Source organism: Typopeltis vanoorti, chromosome 21, assembly GCF_054136105.1.
Source record: "Typopeltis vanoorti isolate ZY-2024b chromosome 21, IOZ_Tvanoo_1.0, whole genome shotgun sequence".
Taxonomy (NCBI): Eukaryota; Metazoa; Arthropoda; class Arachnida; order Uropygi; family Thelyphonidae; genus Typopeltis; species Typopeltis vanoorti.
In genome coordinates, this window is record NC_143569.1 from 89,570,347 (window position 1) to 89,589,569 (window position 19,223).

At 36.2% G+C, this 19,223-nt stretch overlaps 1 protein-coding gene across 1 annotated transcript in view; it reads right to left on the minus strand.

The window, feature by feature from the left end:
* The window catches only part of LOC150095096 (uncharacterized), a 332,715-nt gene that overhangs the window by 109,440 nt on the left and 204,052 nt on the right, over window positions 1–19,223 (minus strand). Inside the window, exon 3 of the mRNA XM_090411047.1 lies at window positions 5,812–6,446. Coding sequence (XP_090267173.1) covers window positions 5,812–6,426 — 615 coding nt within the window. The 5' untranslated portion in view covers window positions 6,427–6,446. The remainder of the gene's footprint in view (window positions 1–5,811; window positions 6,447–19,223) is intronic.

Below are 19,223 nucleotides of genomic sequence, written 5' to 3' on the forward strand. Positions count from 1 at the left end.
TTTGCTAATCTTTCCTCTCCCATTCTATTTAAGTGACCATACCATCTGAGATTAGCTCTGCTAATGCATTCCTGGATGCTGACAATGTCAAGTTCTTTCCTAATATCCTCATTTTTAATATAATATTGCCATTGATGCCATCTGTTCACGCCTCTAATCTTTCTCAGGACTCTCATATCTGCGGTCTCTAGTCTTTGGTCAAGTGTTTTACTTCTGACCCAGCTCTCAGATCCATAAGTCAAAATTGGTTTGAACACAGTCTTGTATACAGCTAATTTAGTGTTCCGACTAATTTCTTTCTTATTCCATATGAATTTATTCAATTGACTTCCCACGATACCAGCTTTGCTGATTCTGTTGTCTATTTCTATATTTAGTTTACCATCTTCAGTAAAAATTGTGCCTAAGTAGCTGAAATGTTTTACTTGTTCCACAGGTTCTCCATTCACAACACAATTGACATTTTCAATGATTCTGCCTATTTTCATTGTCTTTGTCTTTTTATTGCTGACCTTCATACCATATCTATTACAACAGCTATTCAATTTAGTCAGAGAATCTTGCAGACTAGTAGCGGATTTATTTAGAAGTATAACATCATCCGCATAAAGCAAAGAGCTGACATTAACATCTGCAATTTTGATATCAGGTTTAATACCACATTCCTTCATAATGTGATCCATATAGATAATGAATAACAGAGGGGATAATGTACATCCTTGTCTCACACCAGATTTAACATTAAACCATCTTCCTGTACTTCCTTCAATTCTAACTGCTGACTCACAACTCAAATAAAGACTAAGTATTGCTTTATATAATGCCCCATTGACACCATATAACTGCAGCGTATTGAATAGCTTCTCTCTTGGCACCTTGTCATATGTATGCCTTTTCCAAATCGACAAAACTTAAATACAGATCTTTGTTATATTCCCATGCTTTCTCGACTATTTGTCGTAATGTGAAGATCTGATCCTGACAGCCTCTATTTGGCCTGAATCTAGCTTGTTCTTCACCAAGCTTTTCTTCCACAATTCTTCTCAACCGTTTCTCAAGTATACTTGCATAGATCTTGCCAGGAACACTCAGTAGGGAAATACCTCTGTAATTCTCACATTCAGTTTTATTTCCCTTTTTATATATGGGTACTATGAGAGCTCTACTCCAATCATCGGGAATTCGTCCCTCTGTCCAGGCTTTCTGAACTATGCAGTGCAGCCACTGTAAGACTCTTATACCACCATACTTCAGCATTTCTGGTCGAATATCATCTACTCCTGCTGCCTTTCCACATTTCAAGCCTTTGATGGCTTTTTCTACTTCAAGTATGGATATGTATTCCTGACTGCATGTCTGGTCAGTGTTTTTTATCACTGTGCTGTCATCACTGCTCGTTTCATTTAGCAGTTTTTCAAAGTAATTACTCCATACTTCAAGGATATCTTTTTCTCCTGTTTTCATTTCACCTTTATCATCTCTAATTCCTTTTACAGCACTCTTTCCTCCATTCCTAAGCTTCTTCAACAACCTCCAGAATATTTTGCCACCTTCTTGATATTTATTTTCTATATTCTTGCCAAAGTCCTCCCATGACTTTTGTTTAGCTAGTTTTACACACTGTTTAGCTTTCTTACATTTGTCTCTGTATTCTGTAAGAGTAAAAGCTGACTTATTTGCCAGGAACTTTTGATATGCTTTCTTCTTTTCCTTCACTGCCTCTTTAACTTCCTGTGTCCACCAGGGAGTTCTGATTTTTTTATCCTTGCACACAACCTCACCACATGCCTCTCTGGCAGAATCAATCAATGTTTCCTTCAGAGTTTGCCACTGAATCTCCAAGGTTTGATTCCTGTTCTCAAACTCTTTCATTTTCTTTTCAATAATATTTCTGTATTTTAGTCTACAGTTCACATCTGAGAGCTGCTCAACTTTTATTCGCTTTAAAACTTTCTTACATGTTATTCTTTTCAATATGAAATTCAATTTTATCCTGCTCAAGACTAAATAGTGATCACTTCCAATTTCAAATCCTCTGTACACTCTGGTGTCCTGCACCAGGGAGAAAACATCACTATCAACAATAACATAGTCAATGAGACTTTTCTTATTCCTAGCCTCTTCTCTCCATGTGAATTTGTGCACATTTTTATGTTGGAACATGGTGTTAGTAATAACCAGTCCATGTCCTGAGCAGAAATCCAACAGATATTTGCCATTATTATTAGCTTTGCTCTTTTCTCCAAATTTTCCCATAATATTTTTGTATGTCTCACAATCATTTCCTACTCTACTATTTAGATCCCCAACAAGGACCAACTTTTCCTTTTTCGTTGTGTCAGTTGCTTTTTCTAAAGCCTCAAAAAATTCCTCCACTTCTACCTTAGTAGAACCTTCTGTGGGACCATAGGCACAAATAAGTCTCATTGTCCAGTTCCCCATTCTCATATTTGCCCACATTACTCTACTTGAGACTGACTGCCATTCAAGAAGATTAGCCTCGTATTTTGTGTTGAATACTATGGCTACTCCTTTTCCTTGATTGTCATTGCCTGAATATAACATTTTGTATTTATTGCTCAGAAAGATCTCACCAGTTTTTGTCTTTTTTGTTTCAGTCACCCCTATTATGTCGATCTGGTACTTATCTAATTCCTCAGCTAGCTCCATTTCTTTGCCATTCAGGCTTCTTACGTTGATAGTACCGATCTTTAACTCTGGTGATGTTGAGTTGGGGTTTGTTTATTAAGGATCAGTATATATATTTTATGCTGTAATAGGATGCATTTTGTGAATCCTATATTCATTACTCCCCCATCCACAGCTATTCTTCTGTCTTATTATTAATAGATATCTCACATATGACGGTTTTGTGTTGTAGATCAACCACTTCTTATAATACAATATACAAGCATTACTTTTTATTCAGGAATAGATACATTTTTACTACTTCTGTTGTTTCTGAAGACTGGAATAGCTTCAATAGATGCTATACTGAAGAAAGCAAGAAAAACAAGTAGATTTGTTTATTAATAAATACAGTACAGAGACATTTACAATCTATGTACTATATGTAGCAACAATTAGTGTAATTAGAGACAACTGCAATGACACTCATAATCAAAAAACACTCCCTATCCCACAGACTATATTGCAAGCAAAACAAATTTAGTGTAATACTAAACATAGCAGCTAACTAAACACATCTGTCCTAACATCCTCTTTCAAGTTTTCAGTTCCAGAAAATATGTACAACAATTGTTTATAATACAGTCAATGGATACAGAAAGTGCAAAATTAATGTAAACCAAAAAGATCAATATGAGAATATATAACTTGGAATCAGTTTGAATTACATTTGAGATGTTCGACATCATCCAGGCATTTCACAAATGCTAATTTTGCAAATGAAATTCTACCAAACAAGTTGCAACTAACATGCCTATAAGCTTTGTGAAAATACAACTGCTTGACATGGAAGCAACATATATATATGCCAAAGCTAATTCCCTCCAGCTGTTCACACACACGTAGAGGACAAAATTGCTCTGTTGCATAAAGGAGGCTCCAAGACAGGTTGCAAATAACAAACAAATAAGTATCTCAAGAATGGTGGCAAAGGTATTTAAAAAGTTGGTCAAAGACAGAAGTCAGAAATGGATGGATAAAAACATGATATTTTCTAGTGGAGGCATGGCTTTGTGAAGGGCAGGTCATGCATTAGTAATTTGCTAACTTTTTATAACACAGTGACAGATAAGCTTTTGACTCAATATGGCATGAGGTATTATGGAAAATTTTAGAACATTATGGCATTGACAACAAAATCATTAGGATTATTAAATCTCTTTATTCCTCATCTGATATGAGAATTGAAATTAAAATTACAGCAGCGAACCGTTCCGGGCAGAACAGGGGATAAGACAGGGATGCGTCTTGTCCCCTCTTCTTTTTAATTCTTTTCTGGAATATGTCATAGATGAAGCTCTTTATGAATATGACACTGGAATAGTAGTTGGTAGACTAAGAATAAATAACTTACGTTTTGCTGACAATATCGATCTTCTGGCAGAAAGTGAAGAAGAATTACAAGAGATAACTAGCCGTGTTTTCGGAACATTAAAAAAATATGGATTATACATAAACTTACAAAAAACAAAAACAATGATAACCCCAAAATCAGACATTGAATTCTTAGAGATACAAATTGGCAATAAGCAAATGGAGAATGCAAAGAAGTTCACTTATCTAGGAAGCAACTTATCGTTGAGTCAAGATGGTCGTTCAAAAACCAACATTAAATACTGAATTGCTAAGGCAACCGTGGCCCTACAGAAGTTAAAACCATTGTGGGGAGATAACAGAATAGCAATCACAACCAGACTAAGACTAATTGACACCTTGGTGAATTCTGTCCTCTTGTATGGTTGTGAGGCCTGTACCTTATTGAAAGAAGATGAGAGGAGACTCCTGTCTTTCAAAATGAAAACTTACAGAAGACTTTTGAGAATTCCCTATACCGCTCACGAAACTATAAAAATGTCTGAAAACTGATTGATTCAATAGATGGGAGAAAAAGGGAAAATATTCTGACAGTCATCAGAAGAAGACAGATGAAATGGTTCAGACAATGTGGAGAGGGCTAATGGCATTCCAAAGCAAGCACTAGAATCATTCCGGGATCTAGGGCGAGGGGCCGACCTCGATAACATCAAAAAATGGACAAATTCCTCCCTTTCTCAACTGACATCAAGAATAAGAGACCGAGATGACTGGAGGAGGCTAGCAAAGAGTATCACCTACCAGCCATGAATGACCCAACGGTTCATTTCGGACTACGGGAGAAGAAGAGACAGCTAAGTTGATAATTTTATGACAGGTGATTGATTATTTTTAATTAATTAATTATTTTTTTAAAAATAACCTGGAAACCCTTCTCTGAAGACCAAATGTGGAAATTTTTCAAGCCACTTCAGGTCTTTAAGTAAGTGAGGTGATGGTCTCACACTGAGCAATGAAATTTATCTCCCGCCTGAAGACATTCACAAACATCCATGTCCACAGTAGGATTTGAACCACAACCATGCTGGAAAATGGAGTGCTATCCATTTAACCAATCTGGCCAGCAAATTAATATACTTAACAGAATAAACTATGGAGTCTCAATTATTAATTACTATCTTTAATATCCCTATTTCTGTGATAAGTTTCTTCTTTACTGAAATACCTCACCAAGTTAAAAAAGTCACCAGATAAACTGTTAGAACAATTCTTACTATTGATATCCTAAGCTATCTTAATTGAACAGTGAAAAAAGCAGGGAACAAGATAAAGAAAGATTCAAAGGGATCTATTTGTTAATTTAAGGATATTAAAAAAAAATTCATAGCGACTAGAAATGTTTAAGAAGTAATACCTTTGGAAGAATTTTTTTTCTCTTTTTCTTAAACAGATAATAGCACATTATGAGTGGTTAACTGAAATAATTTAGCTATTAACAAATACAGCAAAATCTTTGTAGCTTAATATTTTTTAATACCAATTATATTGTTAGACCAATAGATAACTGAGTTATCAATAAATGATCTGTACAATTTCTTAATGCATTAAAAAACTGTCTAATAGCAGATGTAAGGCAAACTGTTAAATGCAGTAATTTTCAACAATGTCTAAGAGAATTATTAGGTTTTCAATAAGCACTAAATTAAAAAAAAAAAAAAAATTGTAGTATATAAAACAAGGATCTCAGAGGAAAACATAATACAGTCTGAATTCTTAAATGTTACCAAAATAAACAATTATAAAACTAACCTGTCCCTTTTCTTTTTTCACTTTCCGAAAAAATTTGCTCAGCGAAAGATTGTGCCTAACTGAATTTTTCCACCCTGTTGGAGCATTCTGGAAGTAAGGAAAGTGGTTAAGAATCCATGTATATATGTCCTTGACTGGCAGTGCTTTAGCAGATGAGTCCTCAATGGCCATGAATATGAGACAACTAAATGAATAAGGGGGCTTGGCATTCACATGGACAGCAGGGTTATAAGGCATATGTCCTGGATACGACAAAGGTCCTACTCCTCGATCCTGATGATTGGCATCTAGTGTGACGTTTTCCACTGACTCATCAAGAAAGTCACTGGATGGGCTGTCACTAAGCAGGTCTTCCCGCTCTGTGCCATATGTCCCCATCCGAATGTTTTTCAATAGATTGGTGTCTTGGAGCCAGCTCAGACTAGTGAGCTCATCATCTTCCAGTCCATTGGCTTCCTTGCTGGTTGCAGCAGAAACAAGAGCATCTGATGGCCCATTGGTGACAGTTAGTCTTCCCACAGATAGCACTCCATTCTGACAAACCTCATGGTTTGTTGCCATAGCAACAACTACAGACTCCTTGTCTTCTCCCGTGGGTTGTTCTTCCACGGCCATGAAGAAACAAGGTGATTTGTCTAAGGAAGAGGAGAAAAAAAAAATGCCTATTAGAACAAGATTGCTACAATGAAGAAAAATTATTAAGGATTATCTTAATCACAGCTAATTCTGGAGAAATTATTAATTATTATTAAAACCAACAATGTCAAGGTTTCTTGTCATAATAGAAATTAAAAGTAATTTTAATTACTATTATGACAAGAAATACAATAGTGCTTAAATTAGTAATTTAAGCACTATTGTATTTCTTGATAAGCTGTATTATAAATAGTTAAATATCTGTGATTTATAAATATGTCCCTCACTGCTGAATAATGAAAATCAATGGGTTAAAAAAAAATTAATGTGATTTTTTTTTTTTTTTTGAGAACATGTCCAAAACAATTTGATAGACAGGTCGTCATCATCATCATCATCATCAAATTCCTGACATGTACCCTCAAGGGGTGTACAGGATATGATAGTACTACATGAAAAATTTACATCATTTCTAACTTCCTATCTACAATTTTCCTCCAAATCAGTCTATTAGTTGTCAAGACTCCAATATTATCATTATCAGATCTTATATTTCTATCGTTTAAGACATAGGCGGATCTTCCTCTGGGTCGTTTTCCTGCCAACCTGGCAGCGAACACTTGTTTTGCTAATCTTTCCTCGCCCATTCTGTTTAAGTGACCATACCACCTGAGATTAGCTCTGCTAATGCATTCCTGGATGCCAACAATGTCTTTCCTAATATCCTCGTTTTTAATATGATATTGCCACTGATACCATTTGTTCATGCCTCTAATCTTTCTCAGGACTCTCATATCTGCAGTTTCTAGTCTTTGGTCAAGTGTTTTACTTCTGACCCAGCTCTCAGATCCATAAGTTAAAACTGGTTTGAACACTGTCTTGTATACAGCTAATTTAGTGTTCTGGCTAATTTCTCTCTTATTCCCTATGAATTCCCACACAGAAAAACACACAATAAGTGGAAGATGTAAGAACCAAAAGCCTGAAGTCTTAAGAGGGACACCCACTATGGGTGCCAGCAGCTAGCCTTGGCTGTTGGGCAGGAGTTCTATTAGTTAATGTTTCCCAAATCTTGGGAAGTTTAACACAACCACATTTCTTTGGTCGGATTTTTTTAACCTGCTACTGCTTCACTCACCAAAAAACACAAATTTGCAGGGAAGCTAAGATTTTTCCCATTTGATTCTGTGCAATGCATGCAAAGCTGGTCAGCTATACAAAATAGTGGAACCATTAAACCTGTATTTAATTATTTCTTTTGTGTTGTTTTCTTTCCATTAAATTTAACTATGCACTTAAACCAGCATCTATGCCTTAATACATCTTTGCTAATTATTCTTGGAGTAAGCATAGCACACATAGCTGAACAGTACAGAAAGTGAAAATTCCATTCATCTAGGAAACTTAATTGGCTAGCCTTCCTTAAAAGATGCAGAGACAAAGGAATTAAACCCACCTGTGTAAAGTGTTGATTTCATCAGGAGAACATTTTTTTCTTGCCATTTCAATTCTAAGTTTTATTTCCATTTCTGAATTGCATTCTTCATTTAACCAGCATCCGAGATATTAAACTTTGTCACTCTTTCTATTTGTTTCCTGTTTAAAGAAAGTGCTGAATTAAGAATTGGTTTCTTGTTTATGACCATGAATTTAGTTTTGGTGATATTTATTCTTAATCCCATTTTTTCACTCTCTTCATTCACTAGTTCCAGAAGATTTGGAAGATCTTGAATATTGTCAGCCAGGAGAGCTGTGTCATCATCAGACGATTTCAGCATTTACATTAATCCCTTCCTCTCTTCTTTTTAAGATTTTTTGAAATATGGCTTCTGAGTATATATATATTAAAAAGAAGAGGCGACAGCATGCATCCTTGCCTTATTGCTCATTTGATTAACATCAAACGAGTCTGTAAAGATGTCATCAGCTTGAACAGATGCCTTTTGGTTCCAATATAAGTTTTCAATGATCCTGGTGTCTTTACTATCTAAATGCAATTCTTTTTAATAATTCAATTATTGTTTTAGTATGTTGGACTTTGTCAAATGCTTTCTTTTAGTCAATGAACACTTCCTTGTTTTAGTCACAACATTTTTGGAATAAGATTTGAGAACAGAAAAGACCCTCTCTCATTCCCAAACATTTTCTAAAGCCAAATTGGGTATCACGGATGGTGTCTTCACATTTTATGTATATTCTTTTTTGAATTATTTCCAGAAACATTTTGAGAACATGACTTTAGACTGATCATTCTATAGTCATTACAGGTTTTTGCATTTCTTTCACATATTTTTTAGGTAGCATGATGAAGGTCGACTGTAACCAGTCTTGAGAGAAATGCTTGTATCATACATCTTATTAAATAACTTCACTAATATTATAATATTGCTGCCTTCTAATAGCTTTACTATTTCTGCTGATATTCTAGCAGGGCCTAAGGCTTTACCATTTTTAGCTGAGTTCAGTGCATGTTCTTCCTCTGATCTTAGAATGAAGGGACCTTCCATCTATTCATAAGAATTTTCTGGGTTTTGTCTGTTATCAGCAAAGAGTTTTTCAACATTTTCACCGATTCTTGTATTTTGTCATCCGTTTAGGATATTATTTCTCCCTTTTTGTTTTGAAGGATACATAGTTGTTTTTTCTTAAATATACCCAAGGTCTCTTTCAGCTTTTTATGTAGCTTAAAACTGTCATGCTTTTCCTGTGGAATTTCTATTTCTTTAAATTTTTCATTCACACATATTTCTTTTGCTTCTTTGATCATACCTTTAATAATTTTCTGAATCTCTTTTGTTGGACTATGCTTTTTATATGATCTGCGTTGATCCATGAAAGAATTTGGTTAGAATTTCGAAGATCTGTAACAACTTGTAAATAGCACATTAGTTTCTTCCATCTAATCCTGTGTAAAAGGGTGTCCAAAGCATGGTCTGCCAGTCCTGACTTGCCATAATAAATGGTAATGAATGTATTTTTTATGTTCCAACAGACAGGTGTTAACAGATCTTTCTATCTGTCCACAGTAATCCAAGTCACAGTCAGAAGGAACTTCATACACTGCTGGGTGTACTAGAGGGTGAAATTTATCCTTAGGTGAGCAATCAGAGTTGCTAATTTTACACGAGGTTTGAATGTGGTGCAAAGGCCATGTTTCATTAGTATACTTTGGCTATCTTTTCTGATGACATAGGAAATAGAAATGGCAATCTTATATTCCTGTGTATTAGAGGAGTAATCTGGCTATGTAGTATTTTATTTATTTTGTAGGAATTGTAGCCATAGGTCAAGAAAGTATGGCACAGATATGAGTGTAGACAGAACTCATATTTGAGTTCTGTAGACAGAGCTGTATCATTAGAATAAATGACTCTGGCTCTGTGTATAACTGCTTTTAAACCTCAAAATCCACTTCACAGTAGAAAAATAATCCAATAACTGTTTACCTTTTCCTGACACATTAGTCACCTGCCTTTCAGATGGATCATTATTTTTTTCCACTTTCAGAAAGCCAACACATACAGGAAGATATATACAATCATCTCATTATCCAGTCCAACAGTATGGCATTCTAAAAACACTTACACACAGAGCAAAGATAGCCAAAGTACTGAAACATGGCCTTTGCACCACATTCAAGCCTCATGTAAAATTAGCAACTCTGATCTGCTCACTTAAGAATAAACTTCACTCCTTGTTTTGAGTCAAGCCATGACTATGAAGAATTCTCCTAATCTGAACAAATATGGTTGCATTAATTTGCTAAAAATCCTAAGAGCAACTCCCACATAGCTGTACTTTTTTTTCTACAACATTAGAGGATGCCAAAATAGGACTTAGATCTTTTGTCCATTATGACTGTATTGTTTCACTGTCACATATTGTTGTGTTGTGCTCTGATGATGCTGATTTGAAATTCAGTCAAATATAAACAGTTAACAAAACATCTGTTTATAAAATAGCTTGAATTTGTCATGAATAAGTCAATACCTAAGCTTATCTGTTACATTTCATGAAGTAAGTAGCATATGCAGTGCCGGCTTGAGGGTATGTGGCGCCCTTAGGCCAGTTTTATTAACGCATCACAAGACAAGACAGGCATCATAAAATTCTTTATTGTCGAAAGCAGTTTATAGTTATTGCCAAAAAAAAAGTGCATACAGAGCATTTTGGGGGCACTGCTCGTACCACCAATGCTTCAGCTCTCTGGTCCTCTTTAATACTATAACTTTTTTTTTGGTCCGTGGTTAGCCGAGTAGCTATGCACTTTGCAACCATATGCCTGGGAAAGGAGTGTCCTAGGTTCGATCCCCATCACCGACGCGAGGAGCTTAAGGATCTTTCTCAGCCATAGCCAAGTTAGCCGGTCTTGGGTGTGGACAGCAGGGTTTTTCTCCTCAGTTTATCTGGGGTTTTTCATCCCACAAGCAGGCAAACCGGCCCCATGAACACACAGGCAACAATCATTGGACACACCGGGAGGCATAGGGCTAGCCACCTTATCCTCAGGACGGGTGCGGCTTAGAAGAGCTAAGAATAGCTCCGTAATAGGTCACTAGGCCTAAATATGTGAAGGGAAGAAGACTTTTTTTTTTCTTTTTTTTTTCACAATGTTGGCATCCCAAAACCATTGCACCCCTAGGCCAGAACCTCTTGTGCCTAAGCCTAGAGCCGGCACTGAGTATATGATTTTTTATAATAGTTAAGAAAATTAAAATCTTTTCTTTGCAACTTTCAATGCAACTGGAAGTTTATTAACTGAAAATGCTAATGTCAATTTCATGTAACTTTTGTTTTTAGTTGTTATTGCAATTCTTTTGATATAACTTTTTTTTAAATTAAAATGACATGTTATAACAAAAATAAATGGAAATGTACTTTTTTTTTTTAACCTTTTAATATTTTAAATCCTTAAAAATAATAAGAAAAAACCGATAATACTATACAGGTAAGTGAATTTAGGTAAGGTTCAAATAACAAACATTCATTTGCAACATCGCTATTAAAAAAACGCTTGGCTGATATAAGGAACCTCTCTGGGAATTCATATCAATCAATAAATAAGGCAGGACATAACACACCCACCTCTTTTATGTGAATCCCGCTTATGAAAGTTTGTAAATCTATAATATATTAGTATTCGTATCATGAGTTAAGACTCAAGACTAAAGTAATAATTTAACCACTATTAAACAGGTTTATGATAATCACAAGCTATAGTTAGCATCTTCATAATTAATTCCCTTTTGAAAAATAATTTGTTAGCAAAGAGGGAATCTAAAAATTTAAACCTTTAAAAATCAGAACTGCTGATTAAAATTCCACAAAAATATTTACAAAACTTCACATATCAACTTTTCCTCTTTTTTTTTTTTTTTTTTTTTTTTTTTGTGGTAGATGAAGTTCATATAGTGTGACACCACCACTTTGTTTACTGGAAGCTTGAAGCCCCTTCAAGCCTCCAGTAAGCAGAACTACCAGATCTAACCACCATAAACAAAATTTAGTTTCTAAAACAGGTTTCTTCCAAAGCATGCAGGAAGGACTTCCAAATTTTGCAAACTAAGCACATATACAGACCTAACATTTCATCAACAATTTTCTTCAGTCCACTGCTGGCAAAATATCTCTCCATGCTTCTTCCATTTAGCTGCATCTTTTGCATCTCTCCGCCACAAAAAATCCATAACATCTTGTTATCTCACTGTCCCAACTTACTACTGTCTACTTGGTTTTCAATAACCAGTTTTTGGTAAAGAACTGGTTATTCTGTGTAAAGGTTAAAAACCTCAGTGCCTGAGAGAAAAAACCCTGCTACCACCGTGAGATCAGCTAACTCACCTTCAACTGAAAAAGCACATATAAGGATTTCCCTCGTTATGACGAGAATCGAACTAAGGCCTTTTCCAATCGAAGGACGCAATGTTCCGCTATGGAGGTTAAAAGTTCTTGGAAGTGTCACATAAATAATACAATGAAATAGCAAAGTATGGAATATTACAATTGCAAGTGCCACAAATGGGTTTACTTATACTGTAGTTAACTGTAAAAGTATTTTGTAAGGTGTTTTTGTGTGCTTCTTTCTTCAAGAAAGAAAAAGATACAAACCATGCCTTTATATAATGATATGTTAATAAATTTAATAAACAAACAGAAGATATACATATTGCCATGTATCTTTAGTGTCACTGCAATTTCCAGCCAGTAATCCTATAAGTTCTATCCAATAATACAGGGATGGGGAACTTTTTTCTGCCAAGGGCCATTTGGATATTTATAACATCATATGCAGGCTATACAAATTATCAACTTATAAATTAGCCTGCTATATTTGGTCAAACATTTAATTAACTCACCTTTAATGTGATATGTGATAGTTGGAAGTGCTTCTCTTTGGTGAGGCATGTGATTTTCACTGGTAATGATGATGTTGCTACTCACAACTGCTTTTCCAGGTTTGCGTAGGTCAGTCTGGAGCGCAGTTAACTCTTTGTGATGGTAAGTTTTGAAAAGAACTGCTTGCAGCAGTAAGTTGTTCCAAATACAGATGCATATTTTAATGCATGTCTCCTCAAAGTGGGAAATTCATCATTGCTTATGTAACGTCTATAGAACTCAAGCAGTGGGAGGTTGTTGTAACTAGCTTTCAGCTCATCATCATCACTCTGCAGCTGAATGATTTCGTGTTGTAGGTTATCAGGCACATCAGTTGGTTCCACATTGAACAGTGTAGCAAAGATGTTCAATTCCATTTGTTTACTTTTCACGTCCTTGAATTATTTCATTAAATGCCTCAATTAGTTTTGCACATTCACCAGCATATTGAAGTATCGTAAAAAGCTTTTGTCCTTCCAGAGTGGGGAAATGCACCGTGTTATTCCTTTCAAGTTGCACTTTCCATAGCCTTAATTTAGCTTCAAATGATTTCATGTTTGAAAGCGGGGAGCTGAGAAGCTGCTTGGGGCCTTGCAGCTTGACGTTCAGCTCTGAGAGGTGCTTGGTAATTTCCGCCATGAACGCTAGATCACACAGCCACTTGTTATCTTTTGAGTTCCCTGACAGGTTTTTCCCCTTCATCTCCATGAACTGCTTGACTTCATCCTGCAGTTACTAAAACCTCATGAGCATGTTCCTGCAACTCAACCGCCACACTTCACAGTGATAAACAAGATCACCGTACTCAGACTCAAGATCATTCAGTAACTCCTTAAATTGGCAGCTGTTAAACTCTCTGCTTTTGACAAAATTTATGCATGACACTACTGTTGACATCACATTGTTGAGCCACAATGACTGTGCATGGAGACTTTCTTGGTGTATGATGCAGTGGCATATAATTAAATCACTTGGATCAAGACTGAGACGATTCATTTCTTTCTTGACAAATGCAATTAACCCTTTTTGCAAGCCAACCATGGCTGGAGCTCCATCTGTAGTAAGGCCACTTAACTTTTCAAATGTCAGCTCAAGTTTATACACTGATAAAAACAATGTCCTCACCTCTTGTAGTGCCACGCATGGCTTCCAGTGAAGCAGTTCCTTTCGCGTGTCAAACTCTGCAGTTATCCCATGAACGAAAACAGCCAGTTGAGCAGTATTTGTTATGTCCGTTGTCTCATCACAAGTTAGAGAGAAAAATTGGAAATCTCCTGCAGAATCCTTCAATGTTTTTTTAATATCTTATGCTAAGTCAGTAATCCGATCTGAGATAGTTTTCCAAGACAAACTAACACTCTGAAACAATTTTACTTTGTCTGGTGCCAACAATTCCACAGCAGCTACCATGCACTCTTTCACAAACTCTCCCTCTACATGAGGCCTCAGCTTCTTTACAATCATCTCGCTCACTACATAACTCGTCTGAATAACGTTGTCTCTGTCACAACAAGGCCTAGTGAAAGCAGCTTGTTGCAATTCAAACCTTCGCTGAAGAGCATCGATTTTATCCAGACGCATTTGGCCTCCCAATTCACTGAGTTTAGCATGTTTTGAGCTGTAATGACGCCCCAGATTGGCTTTCTTTCATTACTGCTAACGCATTGCCACAAACTAAGCACACAGGTTTGCCTTTGACTTCAACAAAAAAATAATCATTTGTCCATTTCTCTTGGAAAGATCAACACTCTGCATCAACATTTCTTTGTAGTCGCCATATGTAGGATGTCACACCACTTAAGTTTTAATAACTATCCAGTGTGTGTGTATCGCCAGCGACATGATTATTTTGCTTTGATCGCTGTTCTAATCCTGCATCTTGGATTTGGAACATATCCAATGTTAGTACCCTCAACTCTCAAGGTCTTCGGCTGCTCCGGCAGCCAACGAGAAGCATACGTGTCTGTCCCGTCATGTACTCATATGTGTCCTGTCTATCCTGTAATGGACACTCCTTGATTGTCCCTCAAAATTTAATCATATTATGATTCACTTAATATAAATTTATGTTGCTATAAAAAAAGCTCCTAGATTTATTGAATTTTTCCTGCCTGCAGTTGCCATGGCAAGGTAGACCAAATGATTTTGCAGGCCTTATACGGCCTGCAGCCTGGATGTTCCCCACCCCTGCAATAATAGCTTTTTTCACTTTGTAAAAAGTTGCTATACAATTTAGCATTACAGTTTTTATATAAGCAGTGATAGTTAGCAGAGATTGGTTTAATAACATTCGAATCTGGTGATTGTGCTGGCCAGAGAAGATGCTTAAGTTCATCTTCATGCTCTTCAAACCATAACTGTACATTCCAAGATGTGTGAATGAGGGAATTGTCATCTTGGAATACTGCATTGTTGTTTGGGAATAGCATTTGGATCATGGAATGCACATGATTATCCAAAATGTACAAGTAATCATTTGCAGCAATTCTGTCATGAAGAATAATAATGGGATCTACAGAATACCATGATATTGCTGTCCAAACCATCACAGAACTGTCCCCCTGCTTTACAGTTGGAACCACACATTCTGGATTGTTGGCTTCCTTGGATGTTCTCCAAATGTAAACTCGTTCTGATGTAGGAAACAGCATGAAAGTTAACTCATCTGACCATATCACATTTCCAGTTTTCTAATGTCCAGGATTGATGGTCATGAGACCATCATTTACACATCAGCATTCTTTTCAGTAATAAGAAGTTTTGCAATTGCAGCTTTACCATGAATACTGGATTTATGAAGCTCATGTTGGACAGTTTTTGTGGGAATGGGTTCTGCAATGGTTCTGTGGTTTTTTGAAAAAACCCTTTTCAATGTCTGACGATCTCTGTCATTTTTCATTTTCGGTCACTATTTCTCTTCAATGACATTGTCTTGCCATGATCTGTGTATGCCGATTTTAGAAACTGTTGATCTTGATACACCTAGTAATATTCCCATTTTTTTCACTGATGCTCCAGCAAAATGCACACCAACGATCTGTCCTCTTTCAAAGTCAGACAAGTGTTCCATTTTCCAATTATTTATTTATTTTTAACACAAATTGTTACTCAGTACAATCACTAATGTATTTTGTATGAGAACTACAGAGTGTAAACAAAACAAAAACATTCAGTGCTGCTACCACATATTGTTTCAATGTAGCCAACACAAACAATATCTATTCCTAAATATCCTAGTGTTTCCATTATTTTTCACAACTCTTTTTTTTTCTTCCTATGGTGGCTAACCATTCTGGAATGCCTATCCTTTGTCGCACACTCCTAAATTTCACTGAGCATTAGGATTAAAAAAATAATAAATAAGAAAATGAATTACTGAAATAAGAGCCAACAGGCTTCAGAACGAAAAATGAATTTTGTAAACTGGAACCTGTAATAAAGCTGTGAATGAAGTATTAATTTCTAGTTTTAGCCATTGCCATAGTTCTGATTTTGAGTGTTAGATTTCTACAATTGTATGAAAGCATGAGTGACCAATTCATTCATTCATTTTAGGTTCAAGAGTTTTACAGGTCAATCAAGTGAGTCACAATCAGATATTCTTAAGTTAAACTATTCTCCATCAGAATGTAATAGGACTGTAATTATAATTATTAACAGTATTATTAATTAAATAATCATATATGCTAGAAGAAATGATAAAGAAAACAACTGTGAGATGGGACTTCTATTATTATAAATTATCACACATTACAGAATGACGATTCCAGTGAGATTATGACGAATAGCCATGCCTTTCCACAGATTACACACACCTAATTTAGCCATAAATACTGTTACAACTTGGACATGGCATAAATCTTTAAGCTATCAGTAAATCATTTATATACAAACTACATGTATAATGTGCACAGCAGCACTCAATGTTCAAATGTCCCGCCTTTTGCCTTCATGCAAAGTCTGTGAGGTCATATTGATGGCAGCATGTACAACATCCAAGAAATGCTACAACTGCTTGCTCCAAATCTACTTTCAAGGCTGCTGATAATGGGGTGTCATTTCTTACAGTCTGCTATCTCTCAAGCTCCAACCACAATTTGAAGTCCAACGGATTCAGATCAGGACTTCCAGACAGCCAATCAGATGGTGATATGCAGTCGGGCATGTTTGCCTCTGACTACTGCTGTGTGGTCCTCACCTTGTGTGCAGGGGACTGAGTCCTGTCAGAAGGTCCACTGCCTACAGTGAAACAAGTTGTTCAGGGACCATACCACAGGTTCCAGCATGGTGTCTTGATACACTTTGGCAAAGGTTTTGACCCCTTTCTTGTTCTTGCAGAAATTAAACTTGGATACCTCCAATATATAACCCCCCCCCCTACAACTAAACAATCACTGACATGGTGATGACCTGTCTGAATCCTGGGTGCTATGGCACGTGCTGTGTGACCATCCAGGGAATATACTCAATCGCTTTGGCAGTTAAATGACTCTTCAATGAAAATCTCATCTGTGAAGAGGATATTTCTGTGTCCATTCACATATCACCAGAGAAGTGCCTTTGATTTTATCACCTTCTGCTGCATAAGTTGTGGTGTTAAGTATCCAGTAGAATGATGATAGGCTCTCACCTCCCAGGTCATCAGTTAGTACACGTGACATCATTCTCTGTGAAACATTCATCCCTTGCAACATCACGTTATGTGTTCTCACAGGATTATGGCAGAGGCGTGCCTTCACAGCCCTCACATCCTAACGCAGCATGATCTACCTGTTCTTTGGCGGTCAGATACATCTTTTGTATCGTTATAAGTTAATAGTCCAATAACACAAACAGCCTGCTGATCCCGAGTGTTTTTATCGTGTTAAAAATAACATGTAGCTCCATTCCAACCTTGTGAAGTTCTATTACAGCTACATGGTTCTCATGATCCCCCTCCCCCACTGCATGTTAACCCGTACAGCTAGACAACCCTCTACTGATAAACATACGAATGTTGGCTGCGCCACTAACGGAACCTAACTCGGGCAATTTTGTGGGTAGCGCGGGGGTTTGCGAAAGTTGCAAGAGTATTTATGGCAAAACTATATATTTAGGGAATGTAAGAAAATAATGTCCGTTTGTGTCTAAAGTTGGCAACCCTAATTTTTCTCGTGATAGGTTTGATTATTACATACAGATCGGATGATAATATCCGGAAAAGGCCGTAAATGTCCGCTTAATACCACGGTATGTAAAATCACCTAAAATGTAATACCAACAATGCTTAGTAAAAAACAAACAATAATAATAAATAAAAATAAAACAAACGGACAACGTGAATGATAAAACTAGCCTACTGAACATCGCATTTTACGTATCATCTATCGGATCCAAGATAATAAAACCAGAATGAGAATCCAGTCATAATACTAGGCGAAATCTAAAATTCATTGCATTCGATGAACACATTTCCGTGATAAGCAAATACATTTATGCCTCCTAGTTCAGCGCTTCCCAAACAGTGGGCCGCGGCCCCCTTGGGGACCATAGGTTTTGTTGAGGGGGGGGGGGGGCGTGAAATAATGAAAACAAATTTAAAATGTTTTAAGACTAAGTAGATTTTTTTATTTTAAAAGAAACGTATTGAACTTTTATTATTTATTATTTCTTTTTTGTTATTTTTTATATTTTAATGGAAAAATTCACACATTGATGTTGGTTCACAAACTTTGCTTCCTGCGTATTTCGCCACTTAATCAATATTAGTAAATATTTGCATATTCATGTTTCATTTCAAAGCAGTGCTTAATTGTATTGACTTCGAATGCTCTCTATGGAAGCTCCAAATCTTCCTGTTCCTTTCATCACGCGGCGTTGATAATCAGGGACTGTTGATATTGACTTTATATACATATCAAAACTCGTTTTATATTATCACTGTCATCCGAGCTAGTTTTCTGTTACCAATAAAAGTTTCGCATATACTTCACACATGAAAAAAAGCTTAAACAAGTTCATGTGGGGAGATAGTAACTCCCTTGCAGTGGTAAACAACATGCCCTCCCTAACAGCCACTATACTGCAGAGGCAATAAAAACAAGTACTTTTATTATGCCGGTGAATAAGGTATGAGGAGTCTGTGTAATATATTTCTCAACAAATAGTGCAATTAGAGACAACTGGGATAAAAACACACTAATTAACGAATCACATGTCCCCTCATACACAAATGCTGTATAGACTGAAACAAACCATTGTATGGGCAAACACAGTATCTAACTAAAAACTATTGTTATTAATCAGATGTGTGCGAGTTCGATTTCCCAAGGCAGCAATAAAATTCAACCGAACGTGTTAAAATTCGTAAAAGTGTTAAAACTAAGTAATATATATAATGAATGTTATGGCAGCTTCACATA